Source organism: Haliotis rubra, unplaced genomic scaffold, assembly GCF_003918875.1.
Source record: "Haliotis rubra isolate DU_JTF1 unplaced genomic scaffold, ASM391887v1 Scf701, whole genome shotgun sequence".
NCBI classification, from domain to species: Eukaryota; Metazoa; Mollusca; class Gastropoda; order Lepetellida; family Haliotidae; genus Haliotis; species Haliotis rubra.
Window position 1 is genome coordinate 465,217 of NW_025767415.1, and position 18,699 is coordinate 483,915.

General features: G+C 43.3%; 2 protein-coding genes across 2 annotated transcripts in view; both read right to left on the reverse strand.

Annotated features, from left to right (window-relative positions):
- LOC124258909 overlaps positions 1-18,699 on the reverse strand; it is a 63,757-nt gene that overhangs the window by 17,690 nt on the left and 27,368 nt on the right. Inside the window, exon 6 of the mRNA XM_046692973.1 lies at positions 3,966-4,085. Within this exon, the coding sequence (XP_046548929.1) occupies positions 3,966-4,085 (120 nt within the window). The remainder of the gene's footprint in view (positions 1-3,965; positions 4,086-18,699) is intronic.
- Positions 10,984-11,924, reverse strand: LOC124258910. Its single transcript, XM_046692974.1, has 2 exons — positions 11,516-11,924; positions 10,984-11,483 (listed from the first exon to the last, which is right to left on the reverse strand). The coding sequence occupies exons 1-2, from the start codon at positions 11,914-11,916 to the stop codon at positions 11,345-11,347; spliced, it is 540 nt and encodes a 179-aa protein (XP_046548930.1). The 5' UTR covers positions 11,917-11,924; the 3' UTR covers positions 10,984-11,344.

Here is an 18,699-nt window from a genome sequence, read left to right on the forward strand (position 1 = left end):
CAAGTTCCTGATGCGGTCTCTTCATTGCAGTGAGCTCCCCATCCCTGTAGAGATGCATCCACGAAGAGATGAAGGTTGTTGGACAGATTTTGCAAATAGGTTCCGCGGCAGATATTCAACTTGTCCGTCCACCAGAGTAGATACAACTTCAGGTGCTGAGGGATGGAAACCTTCTGCAGACTGTCGAGATGAGGCTTGAGGAAGAATTGTAGCGGTCATAACTGTAATCTTACTTTGCACAGGAGAGCCTGTGCTGACGTGAGGAGGCCTTATAGACACTGCCACGCTGTTATCGGTAGTGGTGAGTTGAGAGCAGCTGGAAGACATGCCTGGATGCTTGACCACCGAACTTCTGGAACGGTGATGCGATTCTCCCTGGTCTGGAACCTGATGCCGAGGAACTGCAGATCCTGTGATGGCTCTAGTTCTGACTTCATGTGGTTGACTAGCCAGCCCAGCTGCGTCAGTAGATGGATCGTAAACTGTAGTTGACGTCTGAGTTGATCTGCTAGTTGATGCGCCTGGATTCCGTTGTCTAGGTAGAAGGCGCTGCGATGTCCCTGTTGATGTAGATACGCAACAATTGGCTTGTAAATAACCACGGGGCTGAGGACATTCCAAAGGGGAGGACCTTCAACTAGATAGTGCTACCCTTGATACAGGAATCATAAATACTTCCTCGATGCCGGATGTATGGGGATGTGCAGGTAGGCGTCTTGCAGATCTATGCTGGCTAGATAGTCGTTGGGTTTGATGAGATGGCGCAATTGAGGTAAGTGTAACATCTTGAACTTGTCCGGTTTCAGCAAATAGTCTAGGTTGAAACACTTCATATTGTAGATGAGGCAGAACTTCTCCATGGAGTTCTTCTTCAGTACCAGGAATATTGGAGAGCAGAAGCCTGGGCAGAAAGCGTTGATCCAGGATCTCTACGGCGTTCTTTAATAATAGAGAGTCGATGGCCTGCATCAGCTTGCTGCGTTGTGGCACGGGATAACGATGTACCTGTGGATTGACACTAAGCGGAGGCGTTGCCTTGAGCTGGATCCTGTAGCCCTCTAATAGAACTTGCATGACATAGTCGTCTTCTAGTAGTCTAGTAGTCTCCAATTCTCCCAGTAGCTGACATCCACTCACGGTTGACGGTTGCACAGGAACAACCTGAACTTCAGCACTGTGATGACCAGGAGTAGCCGAGTAGGAATGGTCTCTGCCGGAAAACACTCTGGAGCGACGAAAAGAGATGGACTTGCCACCCCTTGACGACAAATACTTTTTCTCCTTGACCTACTGGATTCCTGAGAATCTGGAACTGGTTATGTTATGACGACTGGCAAATGCGTTGGTCCTGGTCTGCATCGACTTGATTATCACCTGCTCCTTCGAATCTTGTGAGACTTCTCTGGTCTTCTGCCGTATTCTGCCGTCAAACAAGGTAGAAGCTGCCCAAGACTTACGTAGTAAAGGCTTGGTGTACAAATCCGGCCATGAACAAGATGATAGGAGACCCTGACGACGTAAGAGGGTGATACCCACTGATGTAGATGCCAGGAGGTCTGAGACAAACTCCTGATCCTTTTGTTGAGTGATGAGCGCTGACAATATCATTCATTCCTGGTCCATCTTCGGATTCTTAATGTCCTAATCATTGCCTCGTTGATGGCACGAGATCTTGCTAGTCCGAAGAATGTCCTCCTGGTAGTGGTGTCGAGTAGAGCTAGATCGCAGTCCTTGACCCTGTAGCTACGTGACTTGGAATCACTGAGTAGAGAGAAGTCTTCATCGATTTTCGGCACCTTAAGGAAGGGTTCCATATTGTGTAGTGGGAACTTCCGAGCAATGAAGGTTAGTGTATGCTGCCCCTGATTCTTTGTAGCCTTGGCAAAAGCCATCTTCAAATTCTTCGGGACCTGAGATATAGGTGATCAGCGGGATGGTGATGGAGTCAAAGTCATCATCCTATATGCAGTAAGTATCCACTGGGTTGGAGTCCAAGGTAGGCGAGGATATCGGTAGGTTGTCCGCTATCCAGGATAGGACCTCCGCGTCATTGTAGATGAAGGAGTCTGACTCCTCTTGTAAATCTTCCTCTACTGCCGGACCTTCCTCAGGTGTAGGGTTCGCAAACCTCGGAGCCGGGTGTCTGACCAGTAGTTGACGCTCAATAGCTAGTCGTTGTTCCATCGCTTGGATGACCTTGCCTGTAATGTTATCCATGAAGTCGTCTGGGTCGAAGCTTGCACAGAGGGCTGATGATGTGGTACTAACTCTAAGGCTTTGCGAACTTCACGTCGGTGACTGGGTAGCGTTCGTCTGGGGGTTTACAAATCCTGGTGACATCATGGAGGAACTGCGAGGTGTAGAATGCCTGGACGTGACTAGTCTGCCTTGAAGGGTTCGCAAACCCTGCTGCCCTAGCTGGAGATGACTGCTGCAACAGATGTATGAAGATCTCTGGCTGCAGGATGGTGGCTGCGAGAGCGAAGTGTTGATAGCTCTGTCAGCAGATACCAGGTCATCAGCAAATCTTCGGCAGCCGGCACAGACGGTCTAGCAGACCTTGTAGTTGATCTAGATGAAGACAACTTTGACATAGATTTCGACGATGTAGGCTTCTTTGTATAGGAAGACGTAGACTTCTTCTTCTTAGAAAGTTGCGACTCAGATCCCTCCCTAAGAGGGGACTTCCTCTTAGAGAGGGACTACGATGCTACCTGAGTAGAAATGGGAGAGACCACAATAAATGGCTCAGACGCATTCATAGGTGAAATATTATGGCTATTACCGGCTGGTAATAAAGACAACAACTCACAACTGGATGACTGAGAACTAACCCTCTCAGCGGAGACCTTGTTATCACACTGTACCATGTCCATACTCTTGCATAAACAGGACAACAAAAATTTATTAAATTGAAATGTTGATAAATGTGTGCAATACATGTATATATAACGTGAAAATAATAAGTAGGCCTGCATGATGAACAGACAGGGTGAGGGTCAGCCGCTGAGGTACGCTGCCTGCATTGTTTACATGCCTGCATACACAATCACCTGAAATCGGATTGAAAATATAAAAAATTAGTTACAATTTACATGAATAAATACATAGTTATTGTTTTAGAATGCCTAAAGATACAATTCACGGCATTAATTTGGATATAGGCCTAAATAGAAAAGGATATGAAGCCATAAAAGGGACCCAGAGTAGCTGCCCAACCGTCCACTTGGGTGATGAAGGAAAGAGTGACAAGAGCATGCCAGTGTTCAGGTCACGTGGGACACATTGGTGGGAAAAGGGAGGTAACCCACTGGGTGAGTGATTTTACATTTGCTGTAATGGGATCGAGGACATTCATTGAGTGTATCATAACATACTGTTTTTACAATCACAAAATGCTGGATTCTGATGCTCCCAAACACAGGCGGTGTTTGCATAATGTTCCATTTACAATGGTATGACTCTGAAGTAGCCTATAAGAAGGGAACGTCATGGCAGACACTTCCAGCCATGCATACTATTGTACTTTTCAGCAAGTCAATAGTTGTATCAGTCAGTCAGCAGTCAGAGACAACTAGGAGTCCATTGACTTTGATGCTGAAAAGACCAAAGCGTACTTTCTGGGTCTTTCTGTCTGTGGTGCTGTAAACAACCTGTTAACTGCAAACCCGACCTAGAGTTTTAAACAAGTCCATTTAATGTACCTGTGCTGCCATGGTCTTGCAAATGAATTTTTGTGAAAAATGTATAAACTGGTTAGTCTTGCAAAAGAATAAGTAGTATTCTTATATCATTCTTTATAGATAATCCATGATAAGTATTAAATCAAAGCTTGCAAGTGAGCCACAACAACGAAACTTTTGCTAAAATGGCTGTTATAATAAGCTTTAGGATAGACAATTATAAAACCACTTAAAGGCATCTAAATCCTTAATTAATCACTAATGGTTGTTCACACTGTTTACCTTCCTCAGCCACAATTGGTGTCTTTTCAGATTGGCCTTCATCTGATTGACTTCTCTCAGGTGGACATTCAGCACTTTGACCACGCGTATGTTGGCCATCATCAGGATGGCTGTTTTCACCTAAAAGAAACAAATGAACCTAAAGGTTGACACACATAATTCACTGGCCATCTTCTGTCATGGCAAATCTAAAATGGAACAGAGCATTAGTGAGTGAGTGAGTTTAGTTTTTCGCTGCACTCAGCAACATTCCAGCTATATGGCAGCAGTCTGTAAATAATCGAGTCTGGACCAGACAATCCAGTGATCAACAGCTTGAATATCGATCTACATAATTTGGATACGATGGCATGTGTCAACCAAGTCAGCGAGCCTGACAACCCAATCCCGTTAGTCGCCTCTTATGACAAGCATGGGTTACAGAAGATCAATTCTAACCCGAATCTTCACGGGTGAACAGAATATTAAATCTGAGCAAAATATGTCTCAGAACCAAATTATGCAACCTTCTGTTGACCAGGAAATAGGTAGCAGGGCATGGAGTCATCCCACAGATGACATCCTTACCTTGTCAGCTTGCTGACAGGGTTATCCCCTTTGGTCATCTGTACAAGGCGTCAGAAAGGTCCATGATTCAAATCCCAGCATGAATGTATTACTTGTATAATTAGTGGCAACACCCCTCACATTACCTGACAAAGGTTCTTAGTTGGCATTTCTCATGTCTGGGGTAATTACTCAACCTTATAAATCAGGTGTGATGTGGCAAATGTATTATGTGTTGTGTAAAACACCAATCAAAGGATTAACCAATAATATCTTGACTGAATAATCACTATTATCTTGCACAGTGGAAATGTCCAAAGTTAGTGTTAATATATGTACATGTATGTTTATTTGCATATCCTGTCTGTAGTGTCTGAGAAAAACAAAATCCTTTGTTCAGCTGATAACATACTGATTGATTACTTAAGGTTGTCTAACTAAATGGGTTTTTTTAAAGAACTAAGGACATCATAAAAATAGTTGTCACATGTGGTATCTCTGCTAACCAATGAAACACAATTTTGGAAATTTTAATATAAATTGTATATTTATATACTTGTCCTATCTCACGACTTGCACCTCTCTCTCTTTCTTCGACTTTTAGTGGAACGACTGTAAACTTTTTTCCATAGGCCTCCTTGTCCATGCTGCTGCTCCACTAATTGCCCACGTGACTACCTTGAATGATCATTCTCATCTTGGAGCCAACGTTGTAATCTGAGTAGTGGGGAGGCCGGGCGGGCATCCATCGCATGAGATAGGATAAGTATATAAATATACAATTCATATTTAAATTTCCAAATTTATAAACTTATCCTATCTCACGACTTGCACTTATCCCATGGTTGGACGGTGGGCCGCAGATTACCCTTCTGTCTGGACAGTGCGAACAGCTGGTCTTGGAGCTGTGTGGACTGATGACAACCGTAGAGGCCTGTTATGCATGCACGCAACTCCTATGCTTGTAGTGGGTTCTCCGGAACCCCTTGGCTTACTAAGCACAACGGCTCCCAGGGAGATGGGTGCTCCCAACGTGTGGTGTTCGGCTGCAACCTTGTACAAGACAAGGGACGCAACTCGGCAAGTAGGCCTCGCCTCGCCACGATTCACAAGGTACCCCCGTAATTAAAGTCTTGCAGCTAGAATCGGGCCAGCCCCTGTTTCAAGAAGGCCCCCCAGACACCGACCGAGGCGGGTGAAAGAGAAACACAACTCGGCATCTCCAAGGTTTAACGTTCAGTTCTGGGCAGCATCAAATTGACCCTCACTCCTTTGCCTAAGCTTAGTCAAAGGATGTGCCCAACAACTTTGAGGTCAGAACGCAACGAAATCCACTGGAATTCGGGAGTGTCACACTTCACTGACCTAATTGCTCTGTGGTGTAGAGTTTAGTAAGCATGAATTTCGAACACCTCTGCATCGTCATACTGATTGTGCCTCAGGTTGGTAGGGCCACACTAGGTGGCCGTATTCCGATGCTTTGGTATGGAGGCCAAGAGAAGTAGTTCTTAAACCCATATAATGAGAACAAAAGGTTGAGATCCAGTTCAACTTTTATTCAGTATATACAAGGAAGCAGTAACGCGAATGCGGAACCGTCCCTCATCTGCATTGTTGGGCCAATGTAAGCTGCTGAGCCAGTACAAGAGGTCTGAACTGGTGTAGTCCCTGGACATCCGTGACAGACAGGTCTCGCAGGTGAAGAGAAGACTGTATCAGAACGCCAGAAGCAACCTTCCATGATAGCGGTCAAGGAGCAGTTGCTATGGAGGGCCATCGACAAGGCTAGTGCACGAGTCTCATGAGGATTGGAAGCGGCTGGAGGAGGCAACCCTGCACAGGTGTAGGCTCGCAGGATCGTGGCATGCATCCAGAAGGCCAATGTGGTCCGGGAAACCTCAGTTCTTGAAGCGGTCGACAAGGGTATGAAGAGGCGCTTCCGTAGCCGTCGACGATCCTTGGAGGCATCAAGGTAAACGTTATCTTCATTATCATCAGGCCCAAAAATGGTGGACAACGGGGGAATGGTAAACATCCGGTGCAGTTGCCCTGGCAGTTGGTTTTTCGCAATGAAGTCCCAGCGGAGACCCAGGAAAGCCTTACCATGCTTCTTCCGCTCGAACCGCACCCGATTGACATCAAGCCCATGCAGTTCAGATATACGAGCTGCGGTAGCCAAAGCTACCAGGAAGAATGTCTGGAATGTCACTTGTTCGAAGTCCTTTTCTTCTAAAGGTTCATAATCTGTAGAAATCATATGACGAAGGACGATGGACAGATCCAAGGCCAAGGGTCTGAACTTCCTGGACTGGTCAGAGAGTCTATAGGAGCGTAGTAGACTCTGCAACTCGGGAACAGTGGAAATCTTCGTGCCCGTGGTGGTATAAATGAATGAATGATAATTGATTTGTATAGCGCCTGGTTTCCAGATTGGACATGACTGCTCAACGGCGCTTGTTGAAGTGAGCGGAAAAAAGATATGTCTTCAGATGAGTTAGAAAAGAGTCTTTTGTTTCACAATTTCTGATTTCCAGTGGTAGGGCATTCAAGTTTTGGAGCTGGAAAAAAAAGACCCACTTCGCCCATCTTTGTTTTAGTTTTAGGAACATGAAGTAGTTTATCATCGGCTGATCTTAAAGGAGAATACGAGTCAATTGCAATAATTTGCTGGGTAAAAGATAAAGTCATCAGAAACATATTCCCAAATTTTCAATTACATTTTTTGTATAATTATGTTTTAATCGCGAAAACAGTTTCTGTAAATCTCAGCTTCGACCATGATGCATATTTCGCTGGAACCAACGTGACCTTTCCGCTCGTGAAGTCAAATGTGCCTGGAGTCCGCCATATTGCCAAAGACCAAGCGCTGCAGTAGTACAAATCGTGTTGTTTCTGCCGTTCTTTTAAATGGTACGATGGTGTATTGTGTTGCCTGGGGATGCACGGCATCATCGAACATGGGAAAGAACCACCAGTTCTTCCGTTTTCCAAGTGAAATGACAGATTTCGGCAGGAGAAATGCACCGATCATTCCGAGTCGGACGCATATGAAAGAGACATGCACGCATGGGGTATGGAAATCCCCAAGCTAGGCTGAAGAAGGAAAAAGTATCCATGAGATTCATTTATACTCCATCATTCCCTGTAACAACTTACTGTCAGTGGTATTTTTAACATAAATTAAATCAAGTCCGGTTGCCAGTTGAATTGCCCCCTCTACAAAATGACCCAGCAAATTTGGTCAAATTGCCCCAGTTGGGTAGTCAAAATGCCCCAATGTATTTAAAATGAATAAATATAGGCCATAAATGCATAGTTATGTCAACTTTGATATTATGTTCTTCATATATAAGTATATACATAGTTATGAGTTTACTAATGAAACATTTATCAGAAATATTACTTCCTAATAAGTTTATATGAAGAACATAATATCATAATAAGTTGACAAAAACTATGCATTTACGGCATATATTCAATCATTATAAATAAATTTGAACAAATTAGAATGAATGACCAAATTTGCTGGGGCATTTTGTAGCTGGGGCAGTTCGACTGGTACACATGAGATATATATTATCAAAATCAGTAAGTGATTTCACATGAGCTTGAAAATGTTTCGCTATAACGTTCTTTTCGGTTTGGAGCCCTAAATGATGCAGTCAACTCGAAACATTGCCGAATACAACGGCAAATCATGAAGTACTTGTTGCTTTCATATTTTTCCATTTTGTCCAAGTACGCACGTCGGCATCAGACTCGCTATTTGTCAGTAGTGTGTGCCGTGAAAGTTGTTCTGTATTCTCATTGGCTGACAAGATGTCATTCTAAGGCTATGACCGAGTACCATAACAATTTCCATAACCAAACAATGGGGAAACATACATTGTCCTGACTAGTATTTTATAATTCACCAGTTTTCAGGGGAATAACTGATCTGCGTCGCGAATATTATCTCTGATCGACCAGGCTGGGATCTTGTATCGAGACTTGATACGTTATTAATGAGAACTAGGATCCTAACTTTTTTCAACATAATAATTCCAGTGTAATTTTTGAAAGCAGATCATTTTTATTTTCCCTCGTCTGAAGCATAATTATTTCGTTTTTAAATCCCTACAATCACCTATTTGACACAAAAAGAAACTGTAATCACATTTAAAAAAATAAAATTCTTAGTGACTGGTCATATATTTATAGGGGTGAGTTTGCTGGCTGGAACTGTATGACATTTTGCTGACAAATAGTAATCTTGTTAAATGATATGGTCTATTTTAAAATTTATTTTGACCTCAAGCGGTGCCTCCATTTCGCTTGATTCTTCTTCTTCATCTTCAGTGGAAGATTGTTTTGCAAGATGTAAAATCGGATCGTTCTTCTTCATCTTCAGTGGAAGATTGATACGGTCTAACATCCATTTCAGAAATGACATCAGGAACATCTTTTACTGCTCCAGAATCCACGGACACTGTTAAAGGTCACATGCAACGTAAAACACAACTTTGCAGATTCTGATACCTTTCGGTATGGACTTACCGAAACAAATCGTCAAAAATGCAAATTCAACTTATAAAGTTGAAAAATAACGCGATGAAAAAAAACGCGCAGAAATCGGAGTTGAAACGTTTCACTAATTTTCCCCAGACTTTTCTGGGGAAAACGGGTTTCAACAGCTGGGCTGCGCTCATAGCACGTGCGCAGTGAAATAGGTTCACGCAGCTTGGAAGCGGGTTGTCCGGTGAATACTTCGGTGAAGGCTTTGGTGTGAGCTATTTTTCTAATGTTTTGTTGATATCTCACAGGCGCGAGCTTTTTATATGTTATGACAGTAAATTAACTGTTTATATAATTTCACCACACGTTCTTCTTACCGAGTCACTTTCTCAGTTCGATACTTAAAAGCAATGTCATTATTTAGCGTTGACAGAATTTCTAACTGTGATATAGATATGTCGTTGTCTGCTAATGACAATATTTAATACACAGCTGCTATCACTGACCACATGCAATTTGAACTTAACACCAATCAGGCTATACACCATAAACAAAATGCATTGATTTATGGCCCGAGTTCGGTCTCTGTCACATTATGTAATTACACAGACAGGCAGGTGTGATACTTGAACACATGACATGTTATGATGTCTGTTGATTGCAAAATGTTATACACAAAAAATGAGCATGTATTTACAAAAACCAACATCTCTACATATACACACACAATAAGCCGTGAGGGCATCTGCAAATGATCCAGCCGTTACAATTGTGTGCACACCTACCCGCTCTGACTGGGTTCGGTATCCCGGCTGCTTCGTTTCTTGGGAAGTAAACCGAAGTACACAATATGCACTTTTGATCTGCGATTGTACGCTTATAATTTTGTTTATATGTTTTTTCATAACCAGCAATGTATATTATATGTCACGAATAAGTGATAATTGTGTTTTAATTATGTATGATTGTTTGGTTCCATGTGACCTTTAAGTTGTGAGGTAAAATCAAAGAGAAAGCCATCAGCAACAGGCACTTATGACGTCATGTCACGTGATACCCCCTCTGCTCATTAACTGTCGGGTGTTTCCGTAATAGGCGGAAATACGAGTACGCTTTTGTGTTTTTATTGCTATTTTACAAACTTTTTGTTCAATTATAATCACGGAATGTGACTTTTAGAATATCCTTTACAATATATCAAAAGTTTTGTTTTCGTTCGTATTCTCCTTTAAAGCTCTTGTGGGTTGGTAGTGATGTAACATGTCCTTAATATAGGTTGGGGAGTTTTCATCATTTAGTGCTGAATATGTGATAGAAAGAGTCTTGAAAGTGATGCGGTGCTCTACGGGTAGCCGGTGGAGTGATTTCAGGACAGGGGTGATATGGTCAGTTCTCTTGGTACCAGTCAGCATCCTCGCAGCGCTGTTCTGCACTTGTTGCAGTAGTTTGATGTTAGTGGCAGTAGTCCCATTGAGGAGGGCATTTCCATAGTCAAGACGTGATGTGACACAGGCTTGGATAACTGTCCTCAGACTGTCATTGTCAAGGAGTTTCTTGATCTTGCTGATCTTAAATAGCTGGAAGAAGGCAGATCTGCATGTTGACTTGACATGGTTTTTCATCGTCATGTTTTTGTCAAACTTGACTCCCAGATTTCGCACGTCATTGCTTGGCTTGATATGACTGCCACTAATCTCAAGAGTTACATCTGGGATTTTGGACTGTAATTTTCCAGAGCTAATAGTCATGAATTCTGTTTTGGAACTGTTGAATTTGAGTGCATTTGCTGTCATCCACTGTTGAATATCACTGATACAATGTTCAAGCTGTAACTTGGAAGCAACTACTTGGGTAGGTTTTGTTCCTATATACAACTGGTTGTCGTCTGCGTATCCATGGAAGTTGACATTGTGCTGTCGGATGATATTTCCTATAGGCAGTATGTAAATGTTTAAAAGGAGAGGACCAAGGGCAGAGCCTTGTGGGACACCACAGCGCAGCTCACATTCTTGTCATCTGGATCCATCAATTTGAACTTGAAGGTATCTGTCAGTGAGGTACGATCTGAACCACTGAAGTGCAGAGCGGCCAATACCAACTGTTTGTTCCAATCTCTGAAGCAATATGTCATGGTCAACAGTATCGAAAGCTGTAGAGAGGTCTAGCAGAACTAAGAGAACTGTTTCCTGATTGTCCAGTGAATGCATGATGTCATTTTCGACAGACAGTAGTGCAGTCTCGGTACTGTGTTTCCTCTTATAGGCAGACTGGAATTCTTCTCCAAGGCTGTTATGATTAAGATGCTCCCTGAGACGTACGGATACAATTCTTTCCAAAACTTAAGCAAGAAATGGGAGATTGGATACCGGGCTAAAATTGTTCAGCAGTGTTTCATCTAATGTCACTTTTTTATGAGAGGAGTAACAAGTGCTCTTTTGAAGGATGAAGGAACTGTACCTGAGTCGAGAGAACAGTTTACGATGTCGGCAATAGGACCAACCAAGGGATCCCTACAGTTCTTCAGCACAGATGTTGGTAACACGTCCAAGGCGCAGGTTTTACTTGCTGCCTTCTCAACGAGACTGTCGATCTCTGTGGCTGTGACATGTCTGAGGACTTTTAGTGTTTGACCTGGGAACTGTGGATCATACTGTAGAGGCATTACGCTTGGTTCACCGGCAGATAGAGCAGAACATATGTCTTCCACTTTTTTCAGAAAGAAGGCAGCAAAGTCGTTTGCTTTTTCTTCATTGACATTCGATGACTGGATGCTAACTTTTCTTCTTGGCTTTATCAAAGATTGATTTACAGAAAATAGTCTTTTTGTACTGGGTTTATTTTCAGTAATAACGGTTTTGTAGTACTCCGCTTTCGCGATGTGAATAAGCTGTGTGACCTCATTTCTCTCCATTTTGTACACTTGTCTGTCTATTTCGCAGGTTCGATCCCCGACCGCGGCATACCAAAAGACGTTAAAATATGGTACTTGTTGGTCCCTGTCTGGCGCTTGGCATTAATGGGTAGAACAAGGACTGGTCGGCTCGGAGTCAGTATAATGTGTCTGAGTGGGGTACTTCTGCTTCACTGCAGCATGGTATCTCAGTGGGCTAGCACTATAAAACCAGCTTCAGTCTGGGCTAGTACAAGCAGCCGCACATACACATACACACGCATGCACGTCGTCATATGAGCGAAATATTCTCAAGCACGACGTTAAACCCAATTTCACCTCACCTCACCTTAGTAGTGCGGAGATGTTGGGGAAACTCAGCAACGACCTGAGCAAAGTTGGAAGTTGGAAATGCAATTCCCCTAACGTTGCAATAGTCTTCAAACTTCTTCCACTTGTTGTCGTACAAGGAACGGGTCGAAGTACGATGCGCTGAAGTGATAGCTGTGGCCACTCAGCGAGAGTAGCCCTTAGCTATGAGAGACCTCTGAAGATGCGCCAAACGTGTAGATTGAGTGTCTGAGGTGACCGTGGCGCAGTTCCGAGTGAGGTTGAAGAAGTAGATCATCCCGGTTGGGAAGCGGTACTGGGTTTGGCTCTGCCAGGCTTCTTAGGTTGACGAACCTCTATTTGAGGCCGTGATAACGGGTAGATCATCGACTGAAAGATCTGGGGCAGTAACTTCCACTCTATTGGGGACGGTCGGTTGGATCAGGACAAGGCATTGGCGATCACATTTTTTTACCCCGAGAATGTGTCTGGCTCTGGCTACGATGTTGAGTGAGTCGATGAGATGGAAGAACCTGATCGCCCATTGTAGCAGATTCGCCGAGCCTGTCGAGCCTAGATGATTTATATACCAAACCACTGGCGAATTGTCTGATTGAATCAACAGACTGGTTGATTGAAGCTCTGTTGCCCAATGTGAGATGGCTTGAATTACCGTCTTGAATTCCAGCTCGTTCATATGAAGTTCCCGTTCGTCGGATGACCACAGCCCGGCCACTTGGTGGTCGAGGAAGTGAGCTCCCAAACCCATGAAGGATGCATCGACGAATAGGTGATGAGTCGGTGCAAAGGGCATCATAGAGACTCCGGTGCCAACATTCCGTTCGGTGCAAACATTCCGAAGCGGTTCTGGAAGGCAAATTAGTTCTTTGGGGTTGTCGGCCTGAAGGTACGGGCGTAGAAATCGCTGTATCGGCCGAAGTTGGAGCTGGCCACTGTACGTTAAGGCTTGAGCTGACGTCAGAAGGCCCAGTAGCTCCTGCCACTGTCATAATGTTCAGAGTTCAGAGTCAGTAAACCAAGGCTGGTGAAACAGTTCTTTTTTAAATCGCTCCTCCCATGAAGAGATGTTAAGGGGTGCACGTCGGCGAACAGCAAGAGTGTAGCCCCAAAAATGAGACAACTGATCCAGGACAATTTGGAACTGGTCCAGGGCTAAAGTCATGCATCCTCGGATGTAAGCATCTTGATCAGAATAAGTATGCTCCAGAGCAGTGTTAACAGCGTCGACTGCTGCAATCACGCAACTAATAGATGGCAACGTCTTTCTCACGGATGAATCCATGTGATCCAACTCTCAGTCCTCAATAAGGTAGGGCAAAGCAGCTCGTTTGCCACCCAGGGTTCCAATATCCTCATCAACTGTTGGAGCCGTAGAGATTTTTGTTAGGCCGTGGACATGAGAGGTAGACGGATTATATCTGGGAGCAGAGAATCTGTCCGTAATTCGTTTCAGGCTCTTGAAACCATCATTTAGTGTACTGGATAATTTCAGAATACAAGGTCGAGGTGGTAGGGTGATGGTAGACCAATCCCGGTTCCTAAGAGTATAAGAGTGATCCAGGTCATCTGCTGAAGTACTCAAGGGAAGTTGGAGCTTCTCAACAAACCAAAAGAGTACCTGAGGTGTCTCAACTGCTGCAAAGCTACCCCCAGGGGTAGATAACTCAGAGTGAGCGGGAGATGCAGGCATGGCTATTTGGACTGGATCAATCTCAGGAGGTGGACCAGATGAAGAGCTAGGAGCTACCAAAGCCGGATGGGCTGGAGTAGAAGGCTGTATTTGGTTCCAGGCTGAGGTTATGGCCCTGATCATCATATTTAGATCCGGAGTCGCTGTAGGAGTGGGATTGTTATCAGGTTCCCATGACTCAGCGATGATCCTAGAGTGAGTCGAAGGATTCTCAGAGCGTGTAGACGGAACATCATAAGAGACTGTAGGCCTATTAGTGATATCAGAGCAATGATCACCCTAACGTCGGTCAGAGGAACTGTAGCGAGTTCTCGACGTGGTAAGTACCGAAGTAGGTGGTAAGCCGGTGATCTGGATTCCCTAGTCCGGGTCGCTGTAGTTCTAGTTGGTCATCTGGTTCTGATTGGAGATCTGGTTTGACCATCTGAACAGGATCGGCCATGAGATGTGGATCTGTACTGTGATCCCTATTGGTCAATGGCTCTGTAAGGTGATCTAGATCGTATAGGTGACCTGGGTTGGTAGGATGATCTGGATTTGTAAAGTGATCTGGATCGATTCGATGCACTAACTGGAAACTGTGATTGTGATCTGGATCTATAAGGTGATCTGGATCGAACAGGTGATCTGGTGTGCAGTTGCGATCTGGCTTGATTTGGTGATCTGGTTTGGTTAGGTGATCTACTTTGATGTTGTGATCTGGATCAGTTCGGTGATCTGGATTGGTCTGGCGATCTACTTCGATGTTGTGATCTGGATCGGTTAGGTGACCTAGATCAGTCCGGTGATCTGATTCGAAGTTGTGATCTGTATCCATTCGGTGATCTGTATCGGTCCAGTGATCTGGATCAGTCCGATGAATTACTTCGATGTTGTGATCTGGATCGGTTCGGTGATCTGGATCGGCTAGGTGATCTGGATCGGTCGGTGATCTGATTCGAAGTTGTGATCTGGACCCATTTGGTGATCTGGGTCGGTTAAGTGATCTGGATTGATCAGGTGATGTGGATCGTAGTTGTGCTCTGGATCGTGACTGTGATCTGGATCGATCCGGTGATCTTGATCGGCACGGTGATCTAGATCGGGTTTGTGATGGTGATCTGGATCGTGATGGTGAATCTAGATCGTTGTGGTGATCAAGAATGATGTGGTGATCTGGATCGGCGATTAGGTGACGAAACCTGAAGTGTTGATTCATGACGAATGTCCCCCCGGGCGACGTTGTTGTAGCCAGGTCCGTCCGGTTCCATGAACTGTGGGGGAACAGTTGGCTGGTTAAACGCAGTTGGCCAGGCTCCAAACAAACTGAGACAGTCGAGGGAATATGTACCAATGATCTGGATGATAATAGTGTCGATCTAAGGTCCCCTGGTAGTGTAGATGGGACAGGCAATGATGAATTATCGATCACAACCACCCACTAGTGATCTGACACTATGGAAGAAGGTGATTGATGTGTACATAATAGGTGCCGAATGTCCTCAGATAAGAATCTGATGAAGCGTCCATAAAATCCTCTTGAACCACAGACGTCGCTCTCTTGCGTGAAGGTACGATTTTCTGTTGCTGTAACTTGATACGCTTGGCGGGAGTGGGATCAGATTCTGTTGATTTCCTGTCCCTATCGGCGATTCTCTGGGAGCAAACACAAAGGTAGGCCTTAAAATCCTCATCTTTTAGTGAATTACACTTGCCACATCGTTTGTTCCAGTTACATTGTGCAATACAGTCACTGCAAGACGAGTGAGGGTCGAGGGACGAATAATTCGTCTTGCATTGAGCACAAACTTTCCTTTTCCTTGACTGATTATCTGTTTTCCCCATGATGGTAGGGTGAAATAATGTCCCTAATATACAGCACGTCCACACAGTCGTGCGACAAGAAAGAGAATGATCATTCAAGGTAGTCACGTGGGCAATTAAAGAACTGTCGGAAATGCTAGAAAAATGCTTTTTAGCCTTAATATCTTTATAAAAATGATAAATGTACTATGTTGTCAATATATCAACTCGTCTATTGTCTACCTAATTTTTATTTCAACCGATTTAACATTCCCATGCATTTAAAGGGCAGTTTACAGGAGAGAATTTGGTACCAAAACAGCAACTTAAGATATTTTCAGAGTTCAACAATAGAAATCTGAAATAGTCTTTACATTTATGCTAATAATACAGGTGGTGTAAAAATATGAATTAACGTGTTCTTAAACAAATAAACCTTTCATTAGTTTAAAGAGGGTTTATTACAGAACTTGCAGAGCTGTTGGCATGTCTTACCAACAAGTTTAAAATATTGTAAACAAATCATACAAGACAGGGACCGTCTCAAATGCAAAACCGGGACGTAAAACCATCCTTGACAACTTTGACAAGAGAGTGCTTAGACGGGCGGTCTACAAACGTTATGAGAAGAAGAATATATATATTCTAAAGAAGCTACACAGTGACCGTTAAATCTTTGGCCAATGTTCACAACTAGATTAAACTGTCCTAATTACATCCATATTTTTTTTCAATGAAATATACTGTTGACATGCAAAACATGTATTAAAACGTTGCACATTTCTACAATCAATCGATAAGATAACACAAGTAGTAGGATTCTTTCCAATGTACAGTAATTCGTGATGGGTATTTCAAAACAACCACACATACACAAATGATCCCTACATAACCGATAATACGTATACTTTTACGCACACATATTCAACATTTTGCAGAAAACATCTATTGAGATGACCCTCACTAAGCTGTGTGCTCAGGTGTCAATTTCACCTGTCGATACCGTGGATGCTGGTGACGTAACACAGGCAGTTAATGTTTGTATCAAATAACGTCCCACTACCACCTTATTTTTCTAAGTTTTGGGTATTTTCATCAGTAAAAACACATTTTAGAGCATGTCTCAAAATTTATTCCCTCGGTCTACATTAGGTAGATGTTTCTTGAAGTGATATTTGTTATTTAAGTAACTGTAATACCTCTGAATTTTAAATATAAGTCAAACAGCATTTTTCTAGCATTTCCGACAATACTATAGTGGAGCATGCTGCAAGCTTTATTAGGAACTCGGAAGCTAATTAAGGAGAGCAGCATGGAGTGCACGGGAGAATGGACAAGGAGGCGTATGGAAAAAAGTTCACAGTCGTTCCACTAAAAGTCGAAACAAGAGAGAGAGGTGCAAGTCGTGAGATAGGATAAGTTTTAAAATATGTATTTATTTGAGTTATAATACACTGAAACGCAAAACATACAATATTAGATTGATATAAGGCATGTGACATGGAACTATCATGGAATAATTATTCATACAAAATTCATTATTAATTATAACCACTACAGGCGATATATATTAGGATTCAGATATTAGGAAAATATAAATATAGAATATTAGTTTCATGATGTATCAGTAATAGCTTAGAGAAAGACTCGTCAAAAGTAGTAAAACTCATCTCACAGACATACTTAGTATACTATTGAAAAAGGTGTAAAGTACGGCTGCACAATTTCACAGATGTTCAAGATAAAATCCTAGCCTAAGGTATCAAGCACTCAAGCTGTTAGACAAACCTTTCAGTAAGAAAAAGTTATGACTAGACGATTTAATGAACTGCTTTGATAAAGTAAACATGTCATCATCTATATTACAATAACTTTAAGCAAACACCCATTTAGGGTCATTAAGACATGGCCCAGAGTAAACAGTAAACACATCACCTAAGGCTCGTTAAGACCTAGCCTAGGGTAAGCATCCAAGTAGTAGATACAATAGCGGTCCGAGACCAAGTCCAACAAAAGCCTCTGCAAAGCTTTATTTCCCAAATAAAGCTTTTGTCAGGCCCTTAGATCTCGCCCCCCATTGTCTACTACTTTTGAACCCCCAGTTAACTTCCCGGCCCCACGTGGCACAATAGTGTCGCTATGACCGCGATCCTGATCATGTGATAGCTCTATGTCGTGTTGACCTAGATGAAACAGTTTAATGTGAATCGCCTATGATCTCTTTGGTGTTCGTAATAAAGGCTTGCTGGACTTTTCGTACCCCCTGTTCTATGTACTTTTTTTTGTCGTCTTCGCTGATAGCAGACTTACGAGACTTGGACCGGATTTCTTGTTTCATCTTACGGTACTTGTCGAGTTCAGAGAGGATTGAACGAAATTCCTCCTCTGAGATCTTACTGTCAGTGAGTGCCGTGGAAATACGCTCACTTACCGTGTTCAGCTTTGCTTCGGCTAGAACCCTGATCTCGTTGTGTTTCAATGCCTTAAGATGGAGTCTGCGTGATGCAAACTTAAACACCAACCCTGCCACCCCTACCACCCCAGCTGTTATTTCAATGCCTAGCACTATAGGTGCGGCCACGATGTTAGCTAACAACCCAACACCTGCCGCCCCTAGTCCCATGCTGGTTGCCATAAGGCAGTGTTGTAAACTCCCCAAAATTTCGGCCAGACAACCGGTCTGGTAACTGTCAAAAGTTACCAGACCGGCTGGAAAGTTACCAGTCCAGAATTTTCAGGATTAACAGTGATTTTGAAGCCTATAAAAATCAGTAGGACAAATGTCCTGAGTGGGTGTCTGGCGATAGGCCATTGACCTAAAGCTCTTTTTGACATTTTTAAAATCCCAATGCCATCATATACAGTCAAATCCCGATGAGTCGAATGCCGGTGTCTCGAATATTATGCATAACACGAAGTACCTGTCGGTCCCGACCATTCCCTGCTATTGTTGTCATCATTTGATTCCCGGTGACACGAAT

What these genes read in the sequence shown, in the direction of transcription:
- LOC124258910 (XM_046692974.1), bottom strand. Translation starts at nt 11,916, where the DNA reads ATGGAGAGAAATGAGGTCACACAGCTTATTCACATCGCGAAAGCGGAG. An exon ending in TCTGTGCTGAAGAACTGTAG is followed by an intron (nt 11,484 to 11,515) that starts GGATCCCTTGGT and finishes TTGCCGACATCG; the next exon opens with TAAACTGTTCTCTCGACTCA.